The 25,566-nt window shown below is 38.8% G+C and overlaps 1 protein-coding gene across 15 annotated transcripts in view; it reads right to left on the bottom strand.

Annotated features, from left to right (window-relative positions):
• wnk1b (WNK lysine deficient protein kinase 1b) overlaps positions 1–25,566 on the bottom strand; it is a 108,964-nt gene that overhangs the window by 46,900 nt on the left and 36,498 nt on the right. For all 15 annotated transcript variants that reach the window (XM_072913259.1, XM_061959425.1, XM_072913265.1 and 12 more), the window contains exon 3: positions 996–1,168. In XM_072913259.1, coding sequence (XP_072769360.1) covers positions 996–1,168 — 173 coding nt within the window. The remainder of the gene's footprint in view (positions 1–995; positions 1,169–25,566) is intronic.

The following is a 25,566-nucleotide window of genomic DNA, read 5'->3' as shown; positions in this document are numbered from 1 at the left end:
CAAAACGATTCTCTATTCATTCAATACATAGGATTTCAGCAGGATCTACCCCAGTCTGCTGACATGCAAGCAGAGTAGTAGATTTTTGTAAAAAGCTTTTATAATTGTAAAGGACAATGTTTTATCAACTGATTGCAATAATGTAAATTTGTTTCAACTATTAAATGAACCAAAAATATGACTTATTTTACCTTTGTGAAAATATTGGACACAGTGTGTTGTCAAGCTTATGAGATGCGATGCAAGTGTAAGCCACTGTGACATTATTGTTCTTTTTTTTTAAATTTTTATAAATGTCTAATGATAATGTCAATGAGGGATTTTTAATCACTGCTATGTTGAAATTGTAACTAATATTGATACTGTTGTTGATAATATTCATTTTTGTTTCACTACTTTTGGTTTGTTCTGTGTCGTGTTTGTGTCTCCTCTCAATTGCTCTGTTTATTGCAGTTCTGAGTGTTGCTGGGTCGGGTTTGGTTTTGGAATTGGCTTGCATTGTTATGGTATTGCTGTGTATTGTTTTGTTGGATTGATGTCAGTGCTGCACCAGGGTGGACATTAGGGCTGTGAATCGCACAACGTGAGAATCGCGATTCAATTTCGAATCGATTTTTTCCCACACCCCTAGTGGACATGTTCCTTTTATTGTGTAAAGAGGACCCCCCAAAAAGGTTTTAGTGCTTCCTAGCATGCTAATAATGTCCTAAATATTTTGTGGTGGGAGAAATTATTTGTAATGGATTAATGTTAAATTAAACCATCCAGAACTTTCCACAATACATTGTTATCATTTCCATTTTATTATTTGTGTAAGATAGATTTTAGGCACTGACAACTATAACTATAACGTAGTCCCCTAAAAAAAAGGCAATGAATGAGGCTGGCATGCGTACGCGAGACGATTCTCCACACTTGGTCATTTTCAGCAATGATCATGTGGTCAGATAACGATGGAGAAAGGCCAACATAGTCTGATGCTACTCGTTACTCACGTTTTAAGCGTGCCCGACGTCATGAGCTCGGTGACCAACACGATGCACTTCTTTCCCTTGCATGGCCCTTCCCACGAGTCGTAGAAGCGCACGATGTTGGGGTGCTGGAGGCCCTTCAGCATGCCCGCCTCTTCCTTGAAGCGCTGCCGCTCCGACTTGGACAGCTTCCGATCCTGCACATGGGGGGAAAGAAGCGATTATGTCGTTGGTATGTGACGTTAAAACGCAGAAGTGCTTTCATCTTGGCAACAAAGACATGCTTAAGCCTTTTTGTGTTTTATCAGTTAGAAACACTGCAGCTCTTTGCGACATGGAATGACAGGAGTGCCCAACCACCGCGCACTGACCCGACAGGCCTGAAATCCATCCATCGCCTCATCGCAGTGCCAACACAGATAGACAGACAACACTCACATTCACACACTAGGGCCAATTTAGTGTTGCCAATCAACCTATCCCCAGGTGCATGTCTTTGGAAGTGGGAGGAAGCCGGAGTACCCGGAGGGAACCCACGCAGTCACGGGGAGGACATGCAAACTCCACACAGAAAGATCCCGAGGCCGGGATTGAACTCACGACTACTCAGGACCTTTGTATTGTGAGGCAGACGCACTAACCCCTCTTCCACCGTGCTGCCAGGCCTGAAATCAATGTTATTAAATCTTAAATTAAACCATATATATATCTATTATGTATTTCACGACAATATTTTACTTATTTTTTATTATGTTGTAGTAATTACAATATTCATCTCCAGGTGCGTGTCTTTGGAGGTGGGAGGAAGCCAAAGTACCCGGAGGGAACCCACGCAGTCACGGGGAGAACATGCAAACTCCACACAGAAAGATCCCGAGCCCAGGATCGAACCCAGGACCTTCGTATTGTGATGCACACGCACTAACCTCTGTGCGAATGCTGCTGAGATAGACTCCAGTGACCCCCCCGTAATCCCGAAAGGGACAAGCGGTAGAAAATGGATGGATGGATATTTAGAGAGATATTCACTAAGAAGAACTTCCGTTTCCATGCCGATGGAGCCATTGTTTAAATGTTTTTCATGTCAAGTGGAGAGTAAAAGTGTTGACGTTCATCTTGGACTCTCCTCACCAATAAATCAGCCACATTGGTGAGTCTTTGATGTGAGTGATATCCAACGACAACACAGGAACGACGTGGCAAAATTTTCACCGCTCAATGCTAACAACACAGTTAATGCTGGCGACATCTTTGATGCAACGTTTTTAAGTGGATCAACTTTTGGCAGAACGATTTATGCATGTGGTTTCAGCACATGGAAGCCCAGTTCACAATTAAGGCTACTATACTGGATGAAACAAGTATATGTGGGGCGGTACAGCTCGGTTGGTAGAGTGGCCGTGCCAGCAACTTGAGGGTTGCAGGTTCAATCCCCACTTGGGTCCTTGGGCAAGACACTTTACCCACCTGCTCCCAGTGCCACCCACACTGGTTTAAATGTAACTTAGATATTGGGTTTCACTATGTAAAGCGCTTTGAGTCACTAGAGAAAAGCGCTATATAAATATAATTCACTTCACTTCACAAGTGCAAAGGTGACATTATGGGTGTTATTTCATGTCTACAGGTCTCTAGTAATGGTAAGAACTATATTTAGAAAGTCATGAACGGTTATTTTAAGCTCTAACTATGAAAATGTTTTACCTCGGCCAAGCATATGAATATATGCGAAAAACGATTGCTGACTGTACAATCAATTATTTGACTCTACTGATGTCACCTTGTGGTCAAAGCTGCGTTAACAAACTTTCCCGCTTTCACAGATCAATGAGCACAATGAGGAAACAAAAATTAAGCAAAATTCAACCCACATTATGACAACCGTTACTTAAAATATTCATGTAATTTTGTCGCTTCCAGGCATGCTGATGTAGCAAATCAAATGTGATCTGCAATTTTGGATTAAAGAAAAAAGTAAAGTGTAAAATAAACTATCCCCTACAAGACATTGTTGCTATTCCCATCTGATTTTGGGGATTGACCACGACTAAAACAAGACCAGGCAGCAAAATGTAGGATTAAAAAAACCCGTGACTTGCCATTCACTCATACACATCAAAACACGCCATTATCATATTTCTTCTGAAAATCAAACTCCAAACTTGTACTGTTGGCGAGTTAGTGTTTGTTTTGTATGTTTTTGTTTTACGGTTGAGGGCATAGTGTTTTTTTTTGTTCTGTTGGTGTTGATTGTGTGATAAGGTGCAGGTGGGGAGTGGCTGCTGGAGAAGGGGCTCAGGTGTGTACAGGTGTGTCCTATTGAGCTGGAACTCATCCATTGGTTGCAACAGAAGACCGACCTCATGAAAGGAGACGAGCAGGAGGCCAGCAACAGACCATTTATGCAAAACACAAATGTGCACTGCACAGAATGTCGTTTCTCAGAAGCAATTTCAGTTTACCTCCTGCTTTGTTGCATTTTAATAGACATTCCCGCTCCGTTGCTGATCCCTTAGTAAAATGTAAAGAGTCCTGACAGTGTGGGTCATCATGTATTTGCATTAGGGATGTAACAATAAATGGTAATAATGATAACCGCGGTAAAACTCCAGACGGTTAGTATTTCAAAGTTCTTAAAAACAGTGATTGATAACTGCACTTTCATAAAAACTAAGGACCGACTACTTTTAGCTTGCTAGCTCGCTTAAATGCTAACATGAATTTAAGAGACATTAAGGTACTTCCCCATTATTAAAAGTCATACCCCAATCTAAACTTATACAAAAACAACTAAGATACAGTATCCACATGTTTGATTGATTGAGAAGTTTATTGACATCTTAAAAAATGTAATCCATGTAATGCTTTAAAAAGGCAAATGGATGGCACAAAAAGCCAAAAGGCTTGTTTCCATTGTGGTCCATTAAATATTCATCACATTTCATACATTCAATAATAAAAGATATATAACCTGTAACATGTATATAAAAAATTACGTTAAAAATGGATAAATGATGTACATATACACAGTATACATGTCAGGTGATTTGAAAAATAATATATACAAAAAATGGAGGGGGGGGGGGGGGGTGTATATACACTATGTACATGACTATGCACATGTTGACTCCAAGAGTGTGCAAAATATATATACACTATAACAACATATAAACCTGTTTGATGATTCGAAGAGTTGCTGGGGATCAATTTTGGTTCAGAACAGGTAGAGGTTGAGCTGAGCCATGATTTTATGGCAGTTTTAAAATTTAGTAGGGAAGTTCAAATTTTAAGGTCTGTTGGTAGTGCATTCCACTGCGTGGTGGCAAAATAGTAGAATGCATTTTTTCCCATGAGAGTCTTGAATTTGGGGGGGACGAGGTCTGAGGAAGTGGGAGTAAGTGGTCGATCTATATTCAACAATGTCAACTTGAAACAGACAGTGAACTCGCTGGACGTCACATAAACCGGCAGTGAAGCACAGTAATCACCCAATTTGCATTTAATTGAAAATAAAAAAACATTCTGAAAAGATTACACATTGAAATGGAAGAAGATAACATATTTAGACAAATAAAAATAATGGCTCTTATAAAGCCAGAACCATATTTAATTTTTCCACTGCCAAGAACTTAGATTGTGTCTCTATCTATTTTAATTTAAAAAAAAAAAAAACTTAAAAAAATATATTTTAGTGTGTGTGTACAAGTACTTTTTGAGTACTTTCAACAATATTGAGATATTAATGATAACTGATAATTTTGGTCACAATAAAACTGATATGACATTTTTATATTGTTACATTCATAGTTTCCATATTGATGACTCTCCTGTGAGTGCAGCCAAAAATAAACACTATGGGGTGGATATTAATTTGCTAAAATATTACAAGTGGGACATTACTCTCTATTTGAAACACACACACGCATCCACAGCTACACATTTCATCATCATCAGGATGATCACTATGACAACCATTCTTACTGTTTCTATGCATCTACATTTGAAGACACAGTCGTAATTATGTTTTTTTTGCTACTTAGCAAGTCAAACAGTGCTATAAATTGCTTGTGACATTGTACATACTGTTCCCCTACAGTGAATTAGATCTTGTGATACTTCAGAGACGTCAAATCATCATCATCATCTGTCTCGACCCCGTGGTCACATGACAATAGCCGCGGGTCACCTGACTGCCTGGAAGTCAACGTTCCTATTTTACCAGCAGCACTTTGAGCACCCATATTACTGTATGACACCTCCCTCGAGGTGCGAGAAGATTGCTTCTGACTCTCTCACTCTGAGTATGTGAGTGTGTGTGTGGTAGTGTGTGTGTGTGTGTGTATCCAACATATGTGATCATGTGCAGACTCACTAATCAATTATTTATGTCTGTTTGGCTCCTCATTTTTTTTTACAGCGCGAACAAAGTTAAGCTAACTTGATCCTGCAACTTTAGGTCCCAGAGAAATTTAGTAACCCATACATAAGACAACTCTTATGTAAGACCTGTGGAAAATAAACCTTTTTTTTTAAACTACGTTTTTAATATCAGTGTAATAACAACAATGAAAAAAATACTTCTTAGCTGCTCAACAGCTATTTGACGACTCTGCTTCATCGATCATCATTTTTAAATTAGTATCATAATTCCTCCTCTGTTGTTTGCTTACAACCTTTAAGGCAGCGTTCACACATGTGCTTTGTTCCTCCGGTTAGGACGAGCCTCCAACAAAGAAGAAAAAAACGCATTTAAAAAGGTAACAACACAAGCATGCGTAGCTACAGAATGTGAACTTGAGTGCTGACCTTAACGAAACATAATGCTAGGTAAACCTACTCATCCAAGAAAAAAACATATACCACATTAGTAGGTGGCCGACGAATAGTTGGCAACGATTTATTTTAAGAAGTGTAGTGAAGCTTGTTTTTATTGTTTTGTTGTTTGTGGAGTGGTGGCGTTTACATACGTAGGAATTGGTCCATTACAGCACTGGTGCCAACGTAAACGGGAGTAACCAGACCGAAAAAATGCTAACACCGCTAACGTTGCAGAGCTAGCCAGTAGCCACATAACAGCACTTCCTAATTTTGCACAAGTGACGGTCAGGGCGAGTGAGGTTGCATTAACAAACCACATTCTCTCTCTATTGCACAGTCTCTATGTTCTCTTTTGCCGCAATAATTATGACAATTTGTTGTACATGTTATTTCTTATTTTTCAATGTATTACCCGTACTTAATATTTAATTTATGTAATTTAAGTAATTAAAGGGGTCATATCATGATTCTTTTTTTTCTACATTTAAAACACTTTCTTGTGTTCTACATAATATGTAATGGTGGTTGTTTGGTCCAAATTTTGCATGGATTATGTTTTACACACCATCTTCAAGCCACTTTCTGACCGTCTCTTCAGGATGCACTGCTTTGTGGGTGGTCCTATTTCTGTGCCTCCACTTCGACTGCATCCTCTCTCAGTCAGCCCTGTTATAGTTTTTAGCGCTTCCACATGGACTCTAATAACAGATATAAATTAGAACTATATGCTAGAAATGCATGTGCATTAGAATGCATGTTCATGTAAGAGCCAAACAAGAGGATAGAAAAAAAGAAGAAACTTATTGACTACAGCATTGGACTGCGATGGCAGACTCGCGCAAAGCTCTTGTTGTAAAACTTTACCATATATGGAGATATCCGTTGACGTCAACAATTGGAAAAACGTCACAGTTTGGGCAAATTCCAAATGGCTAAAGGAAGGCAAATTTGCTTTATAAATATCGCCGCCATGCCTCTGTGGTTTAATTTCAATACATTTTGGGACTTATGCAGATCCAAAATAAACAAAAACAGGTACCAATAAGTTAGAAAAGTTGGCTTTGCACTAAAGGGCCCCTTCACATTACAAGACTAAAGATAAAAGGCACCGTTTTTTGGTTTTTTTTTTTACATTAACGTGCTTTTTATTTATTTTTTGTACCAGTTTGGGCACTGTTTAATGCCAGCACCATTTTACAAGTATCGATTTGGTACTAGTTTCTGTTCAAATGTAAACAATACCCATCACTATATATGAGGCAAGTTCATTTAGCTAGCGCTGGCTCTATATTATTTTCTGTCCTGCCCAGATAGATGTTTTTTTTATTTAAATATTTTTGAGAAGCTAGTATGTAGTTATTTATCAGTTTGTGTCAAGCTATTTGTTGACTAGTATTTAGAGCGCCATCAAGCCAATACGGTAGTTTGATCAGGGTTATTGTTTTGTTTTCATGCCAGTAATTGAATTTTCTGAACACCAGCAGTCTTGTTGCGATTAGATGTTTTTTTGCACTCGCTTGGCTTCAAAACATCATGAGACTTGTGTTTGTCGGATTCAAAAATACCCTGGTCCTCATTCTTGTCACAAGCATGCCAACACACACCTCGGCGATGGAGGGACGACATATCTGTATATGCAGTGTTATCCGCAGCGCTGACACACGCGTTGGAGCCCAAGTCTGGGCCCTATTTCTGCAAAACAAGCACCCACGCAGGTAGAATGTCGCCGGGCACGCTGTCACCCGTAGCTCGGGCGGCGATAAAGCATTTATGTAAAGTCCTGCAGAGCATGAAAGCTGAAACCCCTTCTCATCCAGTCATCTTGTCTGGACGCCTCTCGACCGGACTGTGACCAAGGTCACAAGGGTTTCTCACAAACACACGATGAAAACATAACCTTCCTTTTGCAGGACAGAAGCAATTGTTAATGGTCAAGTGGAATTTAAAAACAAAACATGGCATTATCTGATCGGGAAACCACACATTAAATTAGATTCCCTGTGTCCAAATCATTGCTCTTTTCTTCAGGCTTGAGATGACACAGCTTTTTTTTTGTTCACCTTTCAAGTGACGGACAGGAAGTGAACATTTGACAAAAAGCGGACCAAAAGGCGAGACATTCAGCGTGGGTCTTGGCGGACCAAACAACAAAAGTGTGAGTCGAAGCAACAATTTTGCCAAAGACAATCCACAGCTCAAAGACCCTCTGTCGTTAAAAGACTTTTGTTTTTGAACAAATCGCATCCTGGTAGAATACGTAAGCGCACAAATACAAATGTTCCAATCATATTTATTACTACAAAATTGTATATTTAAGTGCAAATAATTGTGTACGAACATCCAGTGTTTCAAGCAAATATTTAAAAGAATAACTTACAGTTGATGGATGGATGGATGGATGGATGGATGGATGGAACTTACAGTTTATGTCTTTAAAGCAGTGGTTCTTAACCTGGGTTCGCTCGAACCCTAGGGGTTCGGTGAGTCGGCTTCAGGGGTTCAGCGGAGCCTCCGCCGCGGAGGTCAAGACACACCCGACTCATTGTGTAAATAAAAACTTCTCCCTATCGGCGTATTATGGATACCCTCAAACAATGTTCCCTCGAATTTTCCATATGCGTGAGCAAACGGAAAAACTCCTTCAACATTCAGTGGAGCACATGTGAGCACACCTTTCCCAAACCTGACTAAATAACAAATTAAATGTTTAATCATTATAACCAAATGACAGCTGTCATTTCCATGAGATTATTTTTGAATAAGTGTTTTGGCCGACTTACAATGACAATAACAAAATGTATTGTTTTTCATGAGCTGTGTACTAGTATTGTATGTCTGGGTGGAAAACGAAGAAAAGGAACAGACTTTGCTGTGAAAATTGATTGATTGATTGATTGACTTTGCTGTGAAAATAAATCAATAATTTTATTTGATCATTTATCATTTAAAATGACATGAGAGTGGCACTTGCCAAGGTGAAGCCACGCATATCTGAACTGGTCTTTCAAAGGCAACAGCAGAAGTCACACTGATTTGCAGGTGTGTAATCTGTTGTGAGTTCATGCACTGTGTTGATTTTGTTCTTTGAACAAGGTGATGCTCATGCACGGTTCATTTTGTGCAGTAGTAAAAAAACATATAACTTTGTCTTGAATTTGAAAAAAGACCCAACATTTTATTTTTCACTAAAGAAGGGTTCGATGAATGCGCATATGAAACTGGTGGGGTTGGTAGCTCCAACAAGGTTAAGAACCACTGCTTTAAAGTAACAACGTAAACATTCAGTGTAAAAAGTGTATATTAATAATGTACAATTTAGTGTCTTTCATCTTTTACATTATGGAAGCAGTGGTCATTTTTTTAGATCAGTCTGGAAAATGTTGTTTCTCAGAAAAGTAAATGAACAATATGACTTTTAAGAATGTAAATACCTCACAAACTGATGATTGGCTTCGCTGGCTTCAAATATATTTTTTGTGTTATGGTTTATGAGGTGGCAAATTGTCCCGCCCTGCTTTCCGCCTGAGTACGGTTGGAATAGGCTCCAGCCCCCCGGGGACATTGAGAGACAAGCGGTAGAAAATAAATGGACGGATTGAGGATATATCAAGTATCTTTATAGTTTACTCCTATTTCCCGCATTGAACATTTTTGGGGGGAGATTTCCTGCCCTGCGATGCGACGAGACCGGCTGGACCTGTGTCGCTTTGGAAACACTCAAAACAAAAGTCGCTCTTCAATTTGCAGAACGCAGTATTTCTTACCGCCGCCAAACAGGTTGTTTCTGCCTGGGTATGTTTGTCTTTTTGTTAGCAACATAACTCAACCAATTATGGACATATTTAATGTCCAAAAACCCCAAAATTTTTTCTCCGACGAGTACGAACACACTTCATTTACTGCTTATGGCGTTCCAAGCCCCCACCTTGCTGTTCTTGTGCTGCACAGAGGATTCTGGGAGATGTACTTTATTTATATACCCGGCTAATGCTAAAACGCCAGAAAAGAACTGCACTCACCAAGTCTTTGTTTGATACCGTCACACGTCACAGAATTATTGAGAAGACTTTAAAACCAAAATACCGCAGTACTTATAGTAATGTTAAATCCCTCGCATCTACATCAACAATATGATTCACCTGAGCGACTAGCCAGGACAGATTTTTTTTTTAAACTTGGCCAGATTGTGGACCCTTGTGTTAACTCATACGACTAATCACAAAACATTATTGCATGAATCATGTAGAAACATAGATTGATCACAAGCTGTATTACCTTAACCGTGGATGTTTACATTAAAGTGTGTTACTATATGTCAGTGATCAAGTCAATAATATGTCAGTGCAAAGATGAGTGACTCTGACTGACGAACTCAGACTAATTTCACATCAAAATAAACTGTACTTTTGATAAAACTGTTACCAGGTTTGAGCAAATAAATGCTCATTCACGTAAAACATTTAAAATGTTCCTGTATGACATTCTGACAAAATTGCATTTGTGTCAAAATATCGTTATTTAAAAAAAAAATTAAATGCAAGTGTGATTAATCCTTAAACCATGTGGCCTGAAGCTCAAGTTTTGTTGGCTTGCAGCAAAATAAAATTGAAATAAAACTTAAAAAACACACACAAAAAACAGTAAAAGTGTAAGAAAAACATAACGTAATAAGAAAAGGCCTAAATGTTGTCGAATAAAACTAAACTAAATAATAATACACTTGTTCACCTATAACACAAAGCTGACAACGTTTTGTCTTTAATATTATATGTTGTTTTAGCATTTTTTTATATAATAAAACATGACCAACATGCTTTGACTTGTTTTAGTATGCAGCCCTTGGTGGAAGAATGTTTATATTTATTTTTCTGTGTTTTGTTTGTCTTGTTTATTTTCCAAAATGATTTTGTCAAGGTGTCTAATTTTCTAACATTACACCCCTAGTGTGTGTGTGTGTGTGTGTGTGTGTGTGTGTGTGTATTTCACATGGTATTAAAACTTCATAAACTGTTACTATAGTGTTTTTCTTGGTAAGTGAACATACTTAGTACTACTTACTTCCAAAATCAGTTCCAAGCTAAACAGTGAAGATGCAAACCTTTTTAAAAGATTAAAATGAATCTAACGATATAACATGGTTACTGCTGACATGTTCCATTTCTCCACTTTGATTTCTCTGCTGGAACGGCGTGTTCTGACCCAAATTTAAAAAAAAACACAGGGTGTACACACACACTGATGTTATTGCATCAAGCTGTTTCATGTGAGTGAATGAGCTCTAAGAGGAATTTTGTGTTTCATTACAATGGAGCCAAAGTGTCAGGAACCCAGCAAACACACACACACATACACACACACACACACACACACACGCACACACACACACACACACACACTTATATGCTGAGGAGATGCTCCCCTGCAGAGATGCTACACAGCAAAACCTCTGCAAGGCCTCGACTGCATTAACTGCAGCTTGTTATGGATATGCCCCACACACCAATGAGGGTGAGGGTGAGGGTGTGGGGGTCATCTGCAGTAAATAAGTGTGATTGAAAAGATTGAAAGCAGAATATGAATAACTTCCAGTAAAGTGTTCATGCACACTGCAGACATTTCAGGTGCTAAAGCCCCAAAAGAAAGCATTTGATATTTGAGTTGACTTGTTGGCACCCTGCTGTTATATTTTAAATGTTTGCTCCTACTTCCAATCTTTTCTTCTTCTCTCTCACTAAGCAAACCACCACCACCACCATCCCCCCCACGCTCATTCCTTCTTCCTACTTAGGTGGTTTTTGGTTTCCCTTCAGTCACCACTCTACATATTGCAGTAACCAAGGCCATGTGTCCAAGACAGCTGAAATCCGACCTCGTGGCTGAAAAAGGAGGCCGAGCGAGATCGTTACGTGTTTTCCTTGTGTTTTAAGAGTTGTAAATGTTGAACTTCCTCTTCCTCAAGATAATGTCGCCTAGAACTTCAACCCTGAAATACTTCATTGTTGGGCAAATAATGTTTGAACATCTCTTCCCCAAAGTTTGCCACATGAAGAGTGTCCACTAAGGAGCTGCTTTGCCAGCAGCCATGCAAACAACCTCCAGTAGAACCTCAACTTACGAGTTTAATTGGTTCTATGACAGATCTCGCATCTTAAAAAACTTGGATGTAAATCAGCGCCGCCCATTGAAATGAATTAAAATCAATTTAATTGGAGCTTGACCCCCTAAATATTCCAAGCTTGACTTTTAGAAAATAAATATTGTACAAAAAAACAATACAATAGAAGGTATTAGAAAACAGCTACATTAGTTTTATAAAATAATGTAATAATACTGTACAACCTTTACTTTAGAGACTGGACTAATTTGGTGTCTCCTTCGAGCTGCTTCTCCGTCAGTTAACAATAGAAGTTGTTGTTATTGTTTATGTTGCACAAGGATGTCTTTAAGTGACGGACTGTAAAAGTCAGAGTTGAGAGCAACATATATGTATGTCTGCCTAAGGCCCACTGAGCAAATCTAATACTGGATCGTCCGGTTTGTTGAGTCAGGAGAAAAGAACAAAAAACACGTTGGGGTGACCATTCTGTAGCTTCTCCATATTTTCATGGATTAATGTCCGCTGTGTGGCTGTTTTGGTGTGGAAGCTGAATTCTGCTACAGATGCTGACTGAAAGTGCTGCTACACGTAGGACGTGTTTTTTTTTTAAATCAGTGGGTATCGTCTTTCACACTCACGTTCTAAATTATGGTGGTTGGAGGGCAGGATTGCGTCGATCTCTGCCTGTAGGCTGTGGACAATTACTACTCGCAACTCAAATTTATGCTCCGAACTTAAAGCATAAGAAAAAGCTGAGAAACAGCATGTATCCCAAAATACTAGTGAGTTGAGGTACCACTGTATTGTAATCAGGGCGGTTATTCACCAGCCACCACCACAACAACAATCATATTGTGACCACCTTAATGGGACACACCCACGAGACACGTACGTAAGACTTTTGCCTATCGTTCTCAATCATTATGAGAGACAACATGTCTTTTTTTATTTTTTTATTTTGGGGTTGGGAGTTAGAGATGATAAAAAACGCTTTCAAGATGCAGCTAAAGGGAGCCACTGTTGTAACCTTCAAAGCCCTCTAAAACAATTTCAAAACCCTGCATCAATGTTTTATATAAACGCTGCAAGTCTATATATAATGTAGTAACATACAGATTCATAACAATATGTACAATACTTATCGTATTTTCTTTTTAATAAATAGCAGGACTTCCATCTTTGGCGCATTTATTTCCGTTTCCATAGGAGCACACATCTGACTTCCGACATCTAATCTGTGTCCCGACTTCCGCAAACAAACACAGGAGTGTGTTGTAATCATGGCAGACTTGGTAACAGACAACAGAGATTACTATTTTTGGACAAATGAGGATTCACAACCTTATCTTTTTGAAGCTAACTATACAAACGGAGGATGGACTGCTGCTTATAGATGCGAGCACGAAGAAGAGGCTGAAACGTTGGAGCAGATGGAAGCCCAGAGAGTGAGGTCGGTGCGATTTGGTCACGCTGCAAATCTGGAACTTTTGAGCCAAGCCATGCCGAATTATTGGAGTGCCCAAATCAACTGGAAAAGTCAGCGGCCAGCTTGACCAAACAGACAACTGTCCATCGAGTAAGTCACTATACTATTGTTCATAATACACGCAGCACATCACCGTACACTACAGTACATACACTGTTGAGCTAGCTGTGTACAAAGAAAACATGAAGTGTGGGCTAATTCTTTACAGATACTGTAATATGATTGGTCATGTTTTTCAGTCAGTACAGATTGGTGTCATTGCATTGTGTTGTGCAATACAAATTCAAACGTGTTTCGTGCTGACGTAGAAGCTAGTGCCGTAGCACGCCTATGTGCTAACTACGCTTGAAAAATAGTTTCTCAGTGTTCGCTCTTACAGTAACAATGTCGCTACAGCTTGGTTATTATACAGGCTACGGACCGTAAATTAAGTATTGTTGGCGGTATATGAATGCATTTTTAAAGTGATTTAAATGTAGAAATGATTGCTCCAATTAGCTGCAATGCTAGCCACCAAGAACGAGCCGATTTTTTATATGTTAAACAAAGCAAACAAACACCTATTGTCTTCTTGTCTCATAAGGGTTGTGAGCGATAGGCAAAATTCCCAAAAAAGTGCAGTTGCACTTTAAACATTTTCGGATGAACGATTAAACCTGGATTCAATCTTTGCAGATTACCACGACTTAAATGACTGAGAATCTATTAGAGTTGTCAAAAGAATCGATACCAACACACCAAAAATACATCGATACAAAAATACATCGATACTAGCTTTATTTAGTATTGTTAGTACCGTTTACCGTGCAACACTTCTTCCTGAGCAAGCCGCGACAATCCTTAGTGTGTGAGCACTGAATCAGCCTGCTGTCTTAAATTAAAATGAACACTTGTTTACATATATATTAATGGAATAAGATGTAGCAGGTCTGTGATAGCCAATTTATCAGGTAGAGGATTGTATTAAAAGTGATTTAGGGGAATGGATCTTGCATTTATTCAGTGATTAAATACAAACAGTCACAATAGGCGAAGTATTACCAACACTGCAAAAAAACTCCACAACAAAACCTACCGGTATATCACCTCTACAAATGCATTGCTAACAACACACAACTTAGAGCTGCGTCTCAAACTTGCATTATTTTGTGGCCTTCTACTTAACTTCATAGTTTAGTGTAATTGCTGCCCATGCACACTGGTAAGTAACATTAGATATATTATGGCACCCTTGAATCCTACGTAGATCATAACTACATTAATAGTGCAACACAAAAAGGACAGCACAACAAACACAGTAGGCGACGCAAATAGCAACTTCCTGTAAGTGAGTTGAAATGCCTCTCCTGGGAAACTTAACAGTGTCAAAATATATTTTTTGTATATCAAATCAATTAATTCCTTTATTGTCATTGTCATAATAACACTTAAGTCATACATGTCAACGAGATTTTGTTTGAGCTTTGTCTAGCGGCATAGAAACTGCATTGACGTGCAGGTTGACCATAGTTTACAGTTTAGCATTGTTAAGAAGATCGCGAATAGAGGGGCATGGGGGTGGGAACAGTCAGATGTCTGATGGGTGTTACGTTGATGTTGCAGCAATGCAATGTCCAGAGCACAATTATTGAGGTGGTGAAGAGTGAGGTAATAAGATGGTCGGGGGCAGTAAAGGGGCAGGCTGTTCATTGAGCAGTCTCACATCCTGGGGATACAGACTGTGAGACATTCTGGTGGTCCTGACGCGAATCGATCTATACCTCCTTCCAGAGGGTAGCAGGTTGAAGAGGCCATGTGCTGGGTGGTATCTGTCCTTCAGGATGTTGTGTACTCGCTTTAGGCAGCGAGCTGTGTACATGGCACTCATCTCTGGGAGTATCGTCCTTGTAATTTTCCCCGCCGCTTTAACCACTCGCTGGAGGGTCTGTTGGTTCGCTTTAGTGCAGCTAGCAAACCACACTAAAAAGCCGTAAGCTAGGACACTGCTGATGGCACAATTGTAAAAGTTTACCATTAATTTCTGCGGAATGTTAGCGCATTTTAGTTTCCTTAAAAAAAAAAGACGTTGTTGGGCCTTTCCGACTGTAGAAGCAGTGTTAATGTCCCAGCATAGATCTTCTGTTATGTTCACCCCTAAAAATTTGAATTGTTTGACCCTTTCTACGAGATTGTTATTAATTAAAAGTGTGTTTTTTCTGCCCTTTCCTGCAGAAGTCTACAATTAGTTCTTTGGTTTTGTTAGTGTTAAGAACCAAGTTATTGTTAGCACACCATGAAACCAGCTGTTGGACCTCTGCACTGTATGCTGTCTCATCATTATTACTGATGAGCCCAAGCACCGTGGTATCGTCGGCATATTTGACAGTGAGATTGGATGTTGAAGAGGCTATGCAGTCATGTGTGAAGTGGGTGAAAAACACAGGGCTTAACACACAACCCTGTGGGGCACCGGTGTTGATGGTGAGCGTGGCAGAAATGTGCTCGCCTATTTTCACATACTGTGTGCGATTCGTTAAAAAGTCCAAAATCCAATTGCAGAGGAACGTGTTCAGATCAAGGTTTTGAAGCTTAGATCTGAGTCTGTTTGGCCTTATTGTGTTAAATGCTGAGCTGAAATCGACAAAGAGCAGTCTTGCATAAGTGTCCTTAAGCTCAAGATGTTCCAAGAGTCTATGGATTACAATAGTGATGGTGTCTTCGGTCGATCGGTTCTCCCGGTACGCCAACTGATATGGGTCGTTTAATACGTTTCAATATCAGTCTCTCCATGCATTTGGCAGGTATGGAGGTGAGTGCTACAGGTCTGTAGTCATTTAGGCATGAGATGTTGACCTGTTTGGGGATGGGAATTATTGGAGCGGTTTTAAAACAGGCAGGGTGTAGACAGTGACGGATCAAAAATGGAAACAAATACATCCATCAGTTCGTCCACGCAGTGCTTAAGCACACGGCCCAGAACGCCATCAGGTCCAGCTGCTTTCCTTGGGTTGATGTTACGCAAGGTGAGTGTTACTTCATGCGGGCTGAGGACTGTGGCCGTGTCGTCGGAGGAAAGGGGGGGCGGTGCTGTGTCTGTGTTTTCCTTGTCATAAAAATTATTCAATTCCTCAGCTATGATGGCGCTGCCTTTCACTGAGGAAGAAGTTGTTTTTTTAAAGTTTGTAATTGCTTTGACACCTTCCCACACCTGCCTAGGGTATGAGTTATTTAAGCAATCCTGGAGTTTATTATAATGGTCCGATTTGGCAGCATTGATCCCCTTCCTTAAAGCAGTCCTGGCCGAACGGTAGCCATTTGGATTGCCTGATCTCAATGCCACGTCCCTCTCTTTGAGTAACTGTGTCACTTTGTGTGTCATCCAGGGTTTTTTATTTGGTAACACACGGATTGTTTTAAATGATGTAACACAATCTACGCAGAAGGTAATATAATTCAGCGCAGTTGAGGTGTATTCGTCCAGAGACTCACGCGAAATCGCACGCTCATCTCTAAATATGTCCCAAGGAGTGTGATGAAAACAATCTTGGAGCTGATGGATAGCATCTTCTGGCCATGTTCTTATAGTTTTGTTGGTAATTCCAGCAGTTTTGATTTTGGGTGTGTAACGTGGGTGCAACAGAAGAGAAAGGTGGTCCGACATGTCTAGATGAGGATATGCATGGAATCTGTATGCATTTGCGATATGTGATTTTACATTTATAATGTCTTAAAGCCTAATTATCACAGATCAGGGTCACTATAGCTGCTGGTAGGATTAGACTTCGATTTAGACTTAGACTTCCTTTTTATTGTCATTCAAATTTGAACTTTACAGTACAGATAAGAACGAAATTTTGTTGCATTAGCTCATGGTAGTGCAGTATAAAAAAGCAATAAGGTGCAGATATAAATAAATAGATTACTGTACAGATAAATATATTGCACTTTTGCATATGCATCCAGGTTTATGGATGTATGTTGTATTGTCTTTATATTCCAACGAGTTAATCCATTTTGGGGGGGAATTGAAGAGATTATTATGATGCGTTCAAGAGTCTTACGGCCTGAGGGAAGAAGCTGTTACAGAACTTGGAGGTTCTGCTACGGAGGCTGCGGAACCTCTTTGTAGAGTCCAGCAGTGAAAACAGTCCCAGGATTAGTTACAGTAACTGAATTTAGTCATGTGATTAAAACGAATAATTTCGCCACACCTAGTGTGTGTGTGTGACAATCATTGGTACTTTAACTTTAACTTTAACTTTAAAGTGGACCCACACAGAACAAACAAAACTGCTGGGTGGTTGAGAAGGAAATGTGAGAATAACAAGTAAAACTTTGTGGTACAAGGTGTGTCCCCTCCAAAGAGGTAATCCTCAACGCAACAAAGTTATACTTGCAGTAATCCCCAAAATGAGGCTAATAAGTAAAGATGGCGGCAAGCCAAGCTTCCAGCTTTCAGCTTTCACAGTGGAAAAAAAGACAAATTACAGCTAAATGATAGTTGTGTTTGGGTTAAAAAAGTTTTATATGGACTGCAAAGATTAGTCGATTAATTTGATAAGAAAAATGACACAATTTATATTATGTTGCTTCCATTAATCATTTAATTAGTGTGAACTAATAGAAATAGATAAAACCCAGACCACATGGAGCGCCCTGAACTCTAAATACATGGACAAAGTTCTGCATGGCCGCTGCAATAGAGTGCACATGAGAGTGTTGGTGTGTGTGTGCTGTGATCTGTGTAATAGCTACTGTTCTTGGCGCAAAGTTGAAAAGCCAGCATCTGTGATGGTATGGGGGTGTATTAGTGCCCAAGGCATGGGTAACTTACACATCTGTGAAGGTGATAATTTAATTTATTTCTTCAGATTCAAATCTTATTTTTTTTATAGTTAAGTTTTTTTTTTCAAGTTTCAGATCTTTCTTTGTGAGATACATATCTTTTTTTTCTTCTTCAGATTTACTCTTTTTACCAAATGTAAAAGTTCAGTCACACTTTTCTAGCAGATATATTTTTCAGATTAACTCACTTTTCTCAGATTTAACTCACTTTTCTTAGATTTAGCTAATTTTCATCACATTTTAGTTTAAATTAAATATTGACTTTAAATATTATATCTAAATATTAAATCCAAACCCAAATCTTAAATCTAAACCTATATCTTAAATCTAAACCTAAATCTTACATCCAAACCTAAATGTTAAATCTAAACCAAAATCCTAATTCTAAACCTAAATGTTGTATCTAAATCTAAATGTGAGCGCTAAATGTTAAATGTGAGCGCTAAATGTGAAATCTAAACCTAAATCCTAAATATAAACTTAAATCGAAATGTGAGGGCTAAATGTTGAATCTATATCTAAATGTTAAATCCAAACCTAAATTTTAAATCCAAACCTAAATTTTGAATCCAAACCTAAATCTTAAATCTAAAACTAAATCTTAAATATAAATTGTAAAACAAATGTGAGCTCTATATGTTAAATCTAAACCTAAGTGTTGAATCTAAACCCGAATGTTAAACCTGAATCTAAATATGAGCGCTAAATCTCTCGCCAACTGTAAAGATTAATATTTATAGGATGTCAATATCCCACCACCTCACCCACATTTCTGCCTCTCAGTGCAGACACTCCTACACCTTTCTTACTGCAGAAGAAGGAAACATGACAGGTGCTTAATGACAAATAATGCTAATAAAGTTGCATTGTTTTTTTTAAAACAAAAAAATGTGTGAGTGTGCAAGGTGTGATGAGACAATGAGACACTCAGACACGTCGACACTGTACTTAAACGTTTGAAGATGAATGGAATTGCTTCTAATTACACTGAGGGATGCAGATATTTTATTTGTACTGTATGTGTTATTTATTTGTATCATTTCACTGTGCTCTCACTTCATGATTGTGTAACAAATGAACTGTACATTGCTGTAAACAACGTGGTCACTGTCATATAAGTGTGCTACAAGCAGCAGCTGCTGACACTGATTGATTGATTGAAACTTTTATTAGTAGATTGCACAGTACAGTACATATTCCGAACAATTGACCACTAAATGGTAACACCCGAAAAAGTTTTTCAACTTGTTTAAGTCGGGGTCCACGTTAATCGATTCACGGTAACACACTTGCTTTGGGTTGGTTCTAAAGAATATGCCTCAATTGTGAGCTAAATGGTAAAAACATGTTTATAGTGAGTGTTAATTCAAGTCATCTTTCCTTCATCTTCCTTCCTTTTAAATCACGGTTCTCAGACAGCGGTGCTGTCGTGCTGTGAGGAGCAGGAAGATGGGAAATAAGCATATTAAAAGACGCATATTGGCATGCGCCGGATCCGAACCTCTGACCAAATGATGACTTCACAATCACTTTGATACTGTTTTTACCATTTAGCTCACAATTGAGACATTCTTTAGACTGAAACTTATATGACAGTGACCACGTTGTTTACAGCGATAGTACAGTTCATATGTGACACAATTATGAAGACGTTCATGCAGACTGCATGGTGTAATCACAGTAGAAGCAATTGAATTCATCGTCAAACACGGAAGTGCAGCGTCGACGTGTTTGAGTTTCTAATTGTCTCAACACACCTTGCACACTCACACGTTTGGAGCTAACATTTTTACAAAATTATGCAACTTTATTGGCTTTATTTGTCATTAAGCATATGTCATGTTTCCTTCTTCTGCAGTAAGAAAAGTGTAGGAATGTCTGCACTGAGAGGCAGAGATTTGGGCACAACTTTGCGGCTAAGAGGTGTCGGATTGGTGGAATATTGACATACTATATATATATTCATCTTTACACATGGCGAAAAATTTAGTGCTCACATTTAGATTCAGGTTTAAATTTAAGATTTAGGTTTAGATTGAACATTTAGGTTTAGATTTAACATTTGGCGCTCACATTTAGATTTAGATTTAACATTTAGTGCTCCACATTTAACATTTAGTGCTCACATTTAACAATTAATGCTCACATTTAGATTTAGATTCACCAATTAGGTTTAGATTTAACATTTAGGCTTCGACTAAACATTTAGGTATAGATTTAGGATTTAGGTTTAGATTTAGCATATGGATTTATATTTAAGATTTAGGTTTAGATTTAACATATAGATTTATGTTTAAGATTTAGGTTCAGATTTAACATATCATTAATAAGTGTACCCTACACTTTATTCTTCGGTCAATGGTCAACAAAATAAACAAACAGTTGTACATTCATGTATATAGATTTATATTTAAGATTTAGGTTTAGATTTAACATTAAGATATAATATTTAGAGTCTGAGATAGGCTCCAGCACCCCCCGCAACCCCAAAAGGGACAAGCGGTAGAAAATGGATGGATGGAACATTAAATTTAAACTTAAATATGATGAAAATTAACTAAATCTGAGAAAAGTGAGTTAAATTTGAGAAAAGTGAGTTAAATTCGGAGAAATATAAATGCTAGAAAAGTGGGACTGAACTTTTACATTCGGCACCCCATATGCAGTCATGACAGCTTAGCAAAAACTTTCAAAATTCAACATCAAAACTGGATTTTACTTGATTTTTTCGAGTACAAACAGTCCAAAACTTTTGGCCCAAATTTAGCTCCATACTTTATTGATGGTGTCGTTTTGCTCTTAATTTATTATCGATTAGCAACCAACCACAAGCCTCCTTTATTCCAGAAATCAAGCATCCAATGAAATCCCATGACAGAAACTGCCGGCCAGCTCGGTGAAAAGTTACAGAATGTTATTTTGCTCGCTGCATCACAGCCTCAAATTAATCTGTGGTTAAAAAAATAATCAGTTCAATGGAATCAGAAAGTCCACTGGTGTATTTTCTTCCAAGCGCGTGGGAAATGATTTATTGTTAAACATATTCCCTCTTAGAACTACAATGAAGATGAATGGAAAAGTGCTTAGGATGACGCAGATCTTAGTCATCCTTTCTGCCTCGAAGACATGTTGGAGGTCAGAGTTTTAATAATGGTGCTGACACAGAACAAAGAAGAAAATGTGTAATTCAGCCTATATTTCTTGTGCATACACTCATGTGAAAATATTAGGACACCCGTGTGCTTGTTTACATAAGCTTCTTCTCCTGCACCACTGCACACAAAAGGTGACTATTCATCAAAACATGCAACTACTGTATGCGGCCTGTGCTATTATTCTTTTTTTTTTATTAAACCCCATCAGTCAGTCGACTCAGCTCTACAAAAAAAACAACTGTAACTTTAGGGCGTTTCGCTGAATCACTACCAAACACTTCACCTGTCTGTAAAATAGAAGCAAGATTTGTTGAAAAACATGAACAACATCAAGCAAACGGGTAACCGACAAAGTCATTGAGCAATTGTCTAAAACTGCCAGCATGACTTCCAAAGCTTTTTTGTGGTCAATTAAAGAGGATGTTTGCAACCTTTACCGAGATGTTAAGAGGCCGATAACTTTCCAAAGATTCGTAAGCAGTGTCAGTCCCTCTAGGATTTCTCGATGTTACTATCGCTCCATTTCAACTAATCCCCAAGAATTATGCACGGCCTTGCAACTTTGTCCAATGTCCGCAACTTCCACACACACTTCGGCCAATCATTGTCGTTTTAGCCAATCTAATATGTCTGTGAGCGATGTCCAAATGCGCACGTCAACTGTCTAATCAAAACATATGTTTGTTTCTTGCGTGGACAAAGGCAAAATATTTATTTAACATTTATGTATGCAGGGTAAGACAATTAAGAACTTATTCTATTTGCAATGCTGACCTAGCATTTACATGTTAGAGATGAAATGTGCTGAATAATCTCTCATCATCTCTCATTTACCAGCAAAAAATTGTGCTATGGATCGCTCTCAACAGTTTATGACTGCTTTTATCATGCGGGGTTAATGTGTTGGGACATAAATGAATGTTTAAGGACAAACACTTTTTAAGTGGAAAACATACACGGAGAATGTATGCAACTTGTGGACGACAGAGCAGACAGTGGAAGATAAAGAAGCCTTTGGTGGGGTTTCTTTCTGTAATTCTAATAAAATATTACTATAATTAATTATAATGAATTAACCTACTCAGTGGCCTTGTGGTTAGAGTGTCCGCCCTGAGATCGGTAGGTTGTGAGTTCAAACCCCGGCCGAGTCATACCAAAGACTATAAAAATGGGACCCATTACCTCCCTGCTTGGCACTCAGCATCAAGGGTTGGAATTGGGGGTTAAATCACCAAAAATGATTCCCGGGCGCGGCCACCGCTGCTGCCCACTGCTCTCCTCACCTCCCAGGGGGTGATCAAGGGTGATGGGTCAAATGCAGAGAATAATTTTGCCACAGCTAGTGTGTGTGTGACAATCATTGGTACTTTAACTTTAAGACAGTACAGTAATTTGACAATGAGCTCTGAGTAAGTGCTTTTACTGCCACCTCGTGTCTACTTTTAAGTCTGTAAAACAAGTAAAACATCAATACAATACAATGTTTTCCAATTTGTATTGTAATCCTGTGCTTTTTTAGGTTAAGGTTACAATGAACATTTAAAACATTGATAACAAATTCATAAAATACAAGTTGATTTAATGTTATTTAAAAAAAAAAAATCAGCCTTGCAATCTCGTAACTTTTAAAAAAGCTTCCGCAAATTCTGACATTTTAGGCAGCAACAATCCCAAAGGAAGCCAGTAAAATACCGGACTGCATTTCGTTTTATAGCTAGTAATGCCGTAAACTACGCCCGTACGTAACACATACAATTTTTGCTTTAAATAATGTCACTTTGAGCAAGTTGCACACAACCTCTTTAACTCCCTATCATACCAAATTTTGATGGTGATCTCCCACACTAAACTCATCCTTGGCAGACCTTGCCTCAGTGTGGAAAAAGGTTGCCGTCTTAGTTTAGCTCAGCCCCGCCTGTGTCCGTTTTGGCACGTCATAAACTAACAGGTCGGGCATGGAGGCATATGATCCATTCAGGGCCAACTATGTGAGGCCCGGTCCAGCACCAACAGATGCGATCACAGAAGTCTTCATTAACAAGAAACATTTTAGATCCCGCGTGTCCTTGAATCCCACAAGCATGTAACACAAATCTGGCGGCGATGTCCGGACCGGGCTACACTAAGGGATGATCTAACGCAGGGTTAGGAGAGTCTTAACAAGCGTTTCAGATAAAGCCATTGCATAATCTGGCAGAAGGATCCTTTTGCACGCCATTTAACGTGTAGCCTGACGCTTTTTTAACACCTGGGGATGAACTTTACGTGTGTCTCAGGTTTCTGCTGCTGAGTATGAAGAAGGAAGATAATATTAGCAGGTCATGCTCACCTTTGTCATGTTTATTATTTATGGGGGAAAGTACGGTCATGTTTGTTAGGTTTATCCTCACTTAAGGGGTCAAAAACACCTTCAGTCAGGCTTGTAGACTTTTCAGCCAATCAGAAAGCAGAAGAAAACCATTTGTAGAAAAGGCAGAAAAACACCTACACCAAGTAGATATATGAGTTAACTATAAAAGCGTATTTTCAATTTTTTTTTTTATAAAACATGTTCTGTCCAGCCCCTAAGGCAAATCATATTTTTAATGTAGATACCCATATCTGCTGTACATAATTGCTTTACAAAAGACAAGTGTGAGATACTTCTCTTGTTTCCTTATTTGTATTTCACTTTATTAAATGGATGTATTTAATGTTTGGCACAGCCCGACCAGAATAGGAGGGGATAGAAAAAAGAAAAAAAGAAAACAAAAGGGGAAATTGCGGGGACAAGAGGCCAATCCGACAGAAAGACAACAACAGAACAACATCATATGTACAGATATGATACCAAAAATTATAGCAAAGAACCAGTTAATGAAGTACATAGTATTAACACAGCAAAGACAATGAACATCATTGCACTACAAATGGAACAATAAAAATACTAATATAAATAACACTATTGATAATGAATAATAATAATATGTACCTCTGTTGTCAACATTACAATTGCTTCAAATGCAACAACACATAAATGTAATCAATACTTGAATTACAAAAGAAAGTACATAAAGGGGGGGGGGGGGGGGGGGGGTAGAGGAACAGACTATATTAACCTTATAGATTGTTATGGTAAAAATAGGTTACACTTTAGCAGTGGACAATTCACCACCTGATTGCAGGGCCAACACAGATAGACTGACAACATTCACACGCACATTGACAAACTAGGGCCAATTTAGTGTTCCCAATCAACCTATCCCAATATGCATGTCTTTGGAGGTGGCAGGAAGCCGGAGTAGCCGGAGGGAACTCAAGCAGTTAAGGGGAAAAAAATACAAACTCCACACAGAAAGACCCCGAGCCCAGGGATCAAACCCAGGACCTTCTCATTGTGAGGCACACGCAATAACCCCTGTCCAACCGTGCTGCCCAGGAATTCACTATAGACCATAAAATATTAACAAAATGCTGTGTCACATGAATGGTTTTTTTAAGTAATAACTTTGTGAAATGAAAAAAAAAACACAAGAAATTTAAAACATGTTTACTTTTTTGATATCAATATAAAACCCAAAGCAGTTTAGCTAAATAAAGATAAAGTCTAATAAAAAAAAGCGTTGTTCTTCTTCAACAATACCATGTGGTTCAGTGCAACAGTTTGGCCAACAAAAATAAACAGGAGTGATACGTCACATCTAATACGCAATCTTCTTGCCTCACTGACAACGCGGACTGCTTTGATTTAGATGAAATAACAAAACATTTGAGCTAGTATTGATGCTATTGGAACACTGACAACGTTAAAGGACAAGTGACCATCCCAGTAAATGAACGGCAAGACTTCCCGACACATCGCCTGCTGCATGGTAACTCTTAGTCCAAGCAGCTGACGGAAGGACACTTGCACTTTCAAAATGAAACCGCAACATCAAATATTTTTCTCCTCCAAGGTATACTTTTAGTGTCGGACATCTGCGTCTGTTTCCAATATTGTCCACAACTGTTGTCATCTAATAACAGCAGTGCGCTCTTTAACACACGCCGAGACTCCATGTAATTAAAAGCGAGTGAAATGAAGTGCAACAAAGCAATCGGCTCAGTTTACTCGCAGGGAACATTTTCAGAGCAGAGTCCGTGTAATTGCCGCCATGTTTTCTCAAGCCTAACGACACTAGTACGCATTCGCCAGTGCTGTGGCATTTCTGTTTCCAGGAAGTAAGCCTGACCCTG

The sequence above is a fragment of the Nerophis lumbriciformis genome, linkage group LG05 (genome assembly GCF_033978685.3).
Source record: "Nerophis lumbriciformis linkage group LG05, RoL_Nlum_v2.1, whole genome shotgun sequence".
NCBI lineage: Eukaryota > Metazoa > Chordata > Actinopteri > Syngnathiformes > Syngnathidae > Nerophis > Nerophis lumbriciformis.
This window is presented reverse-complemented; position numbering and strand designations above follow the sequence as displayed.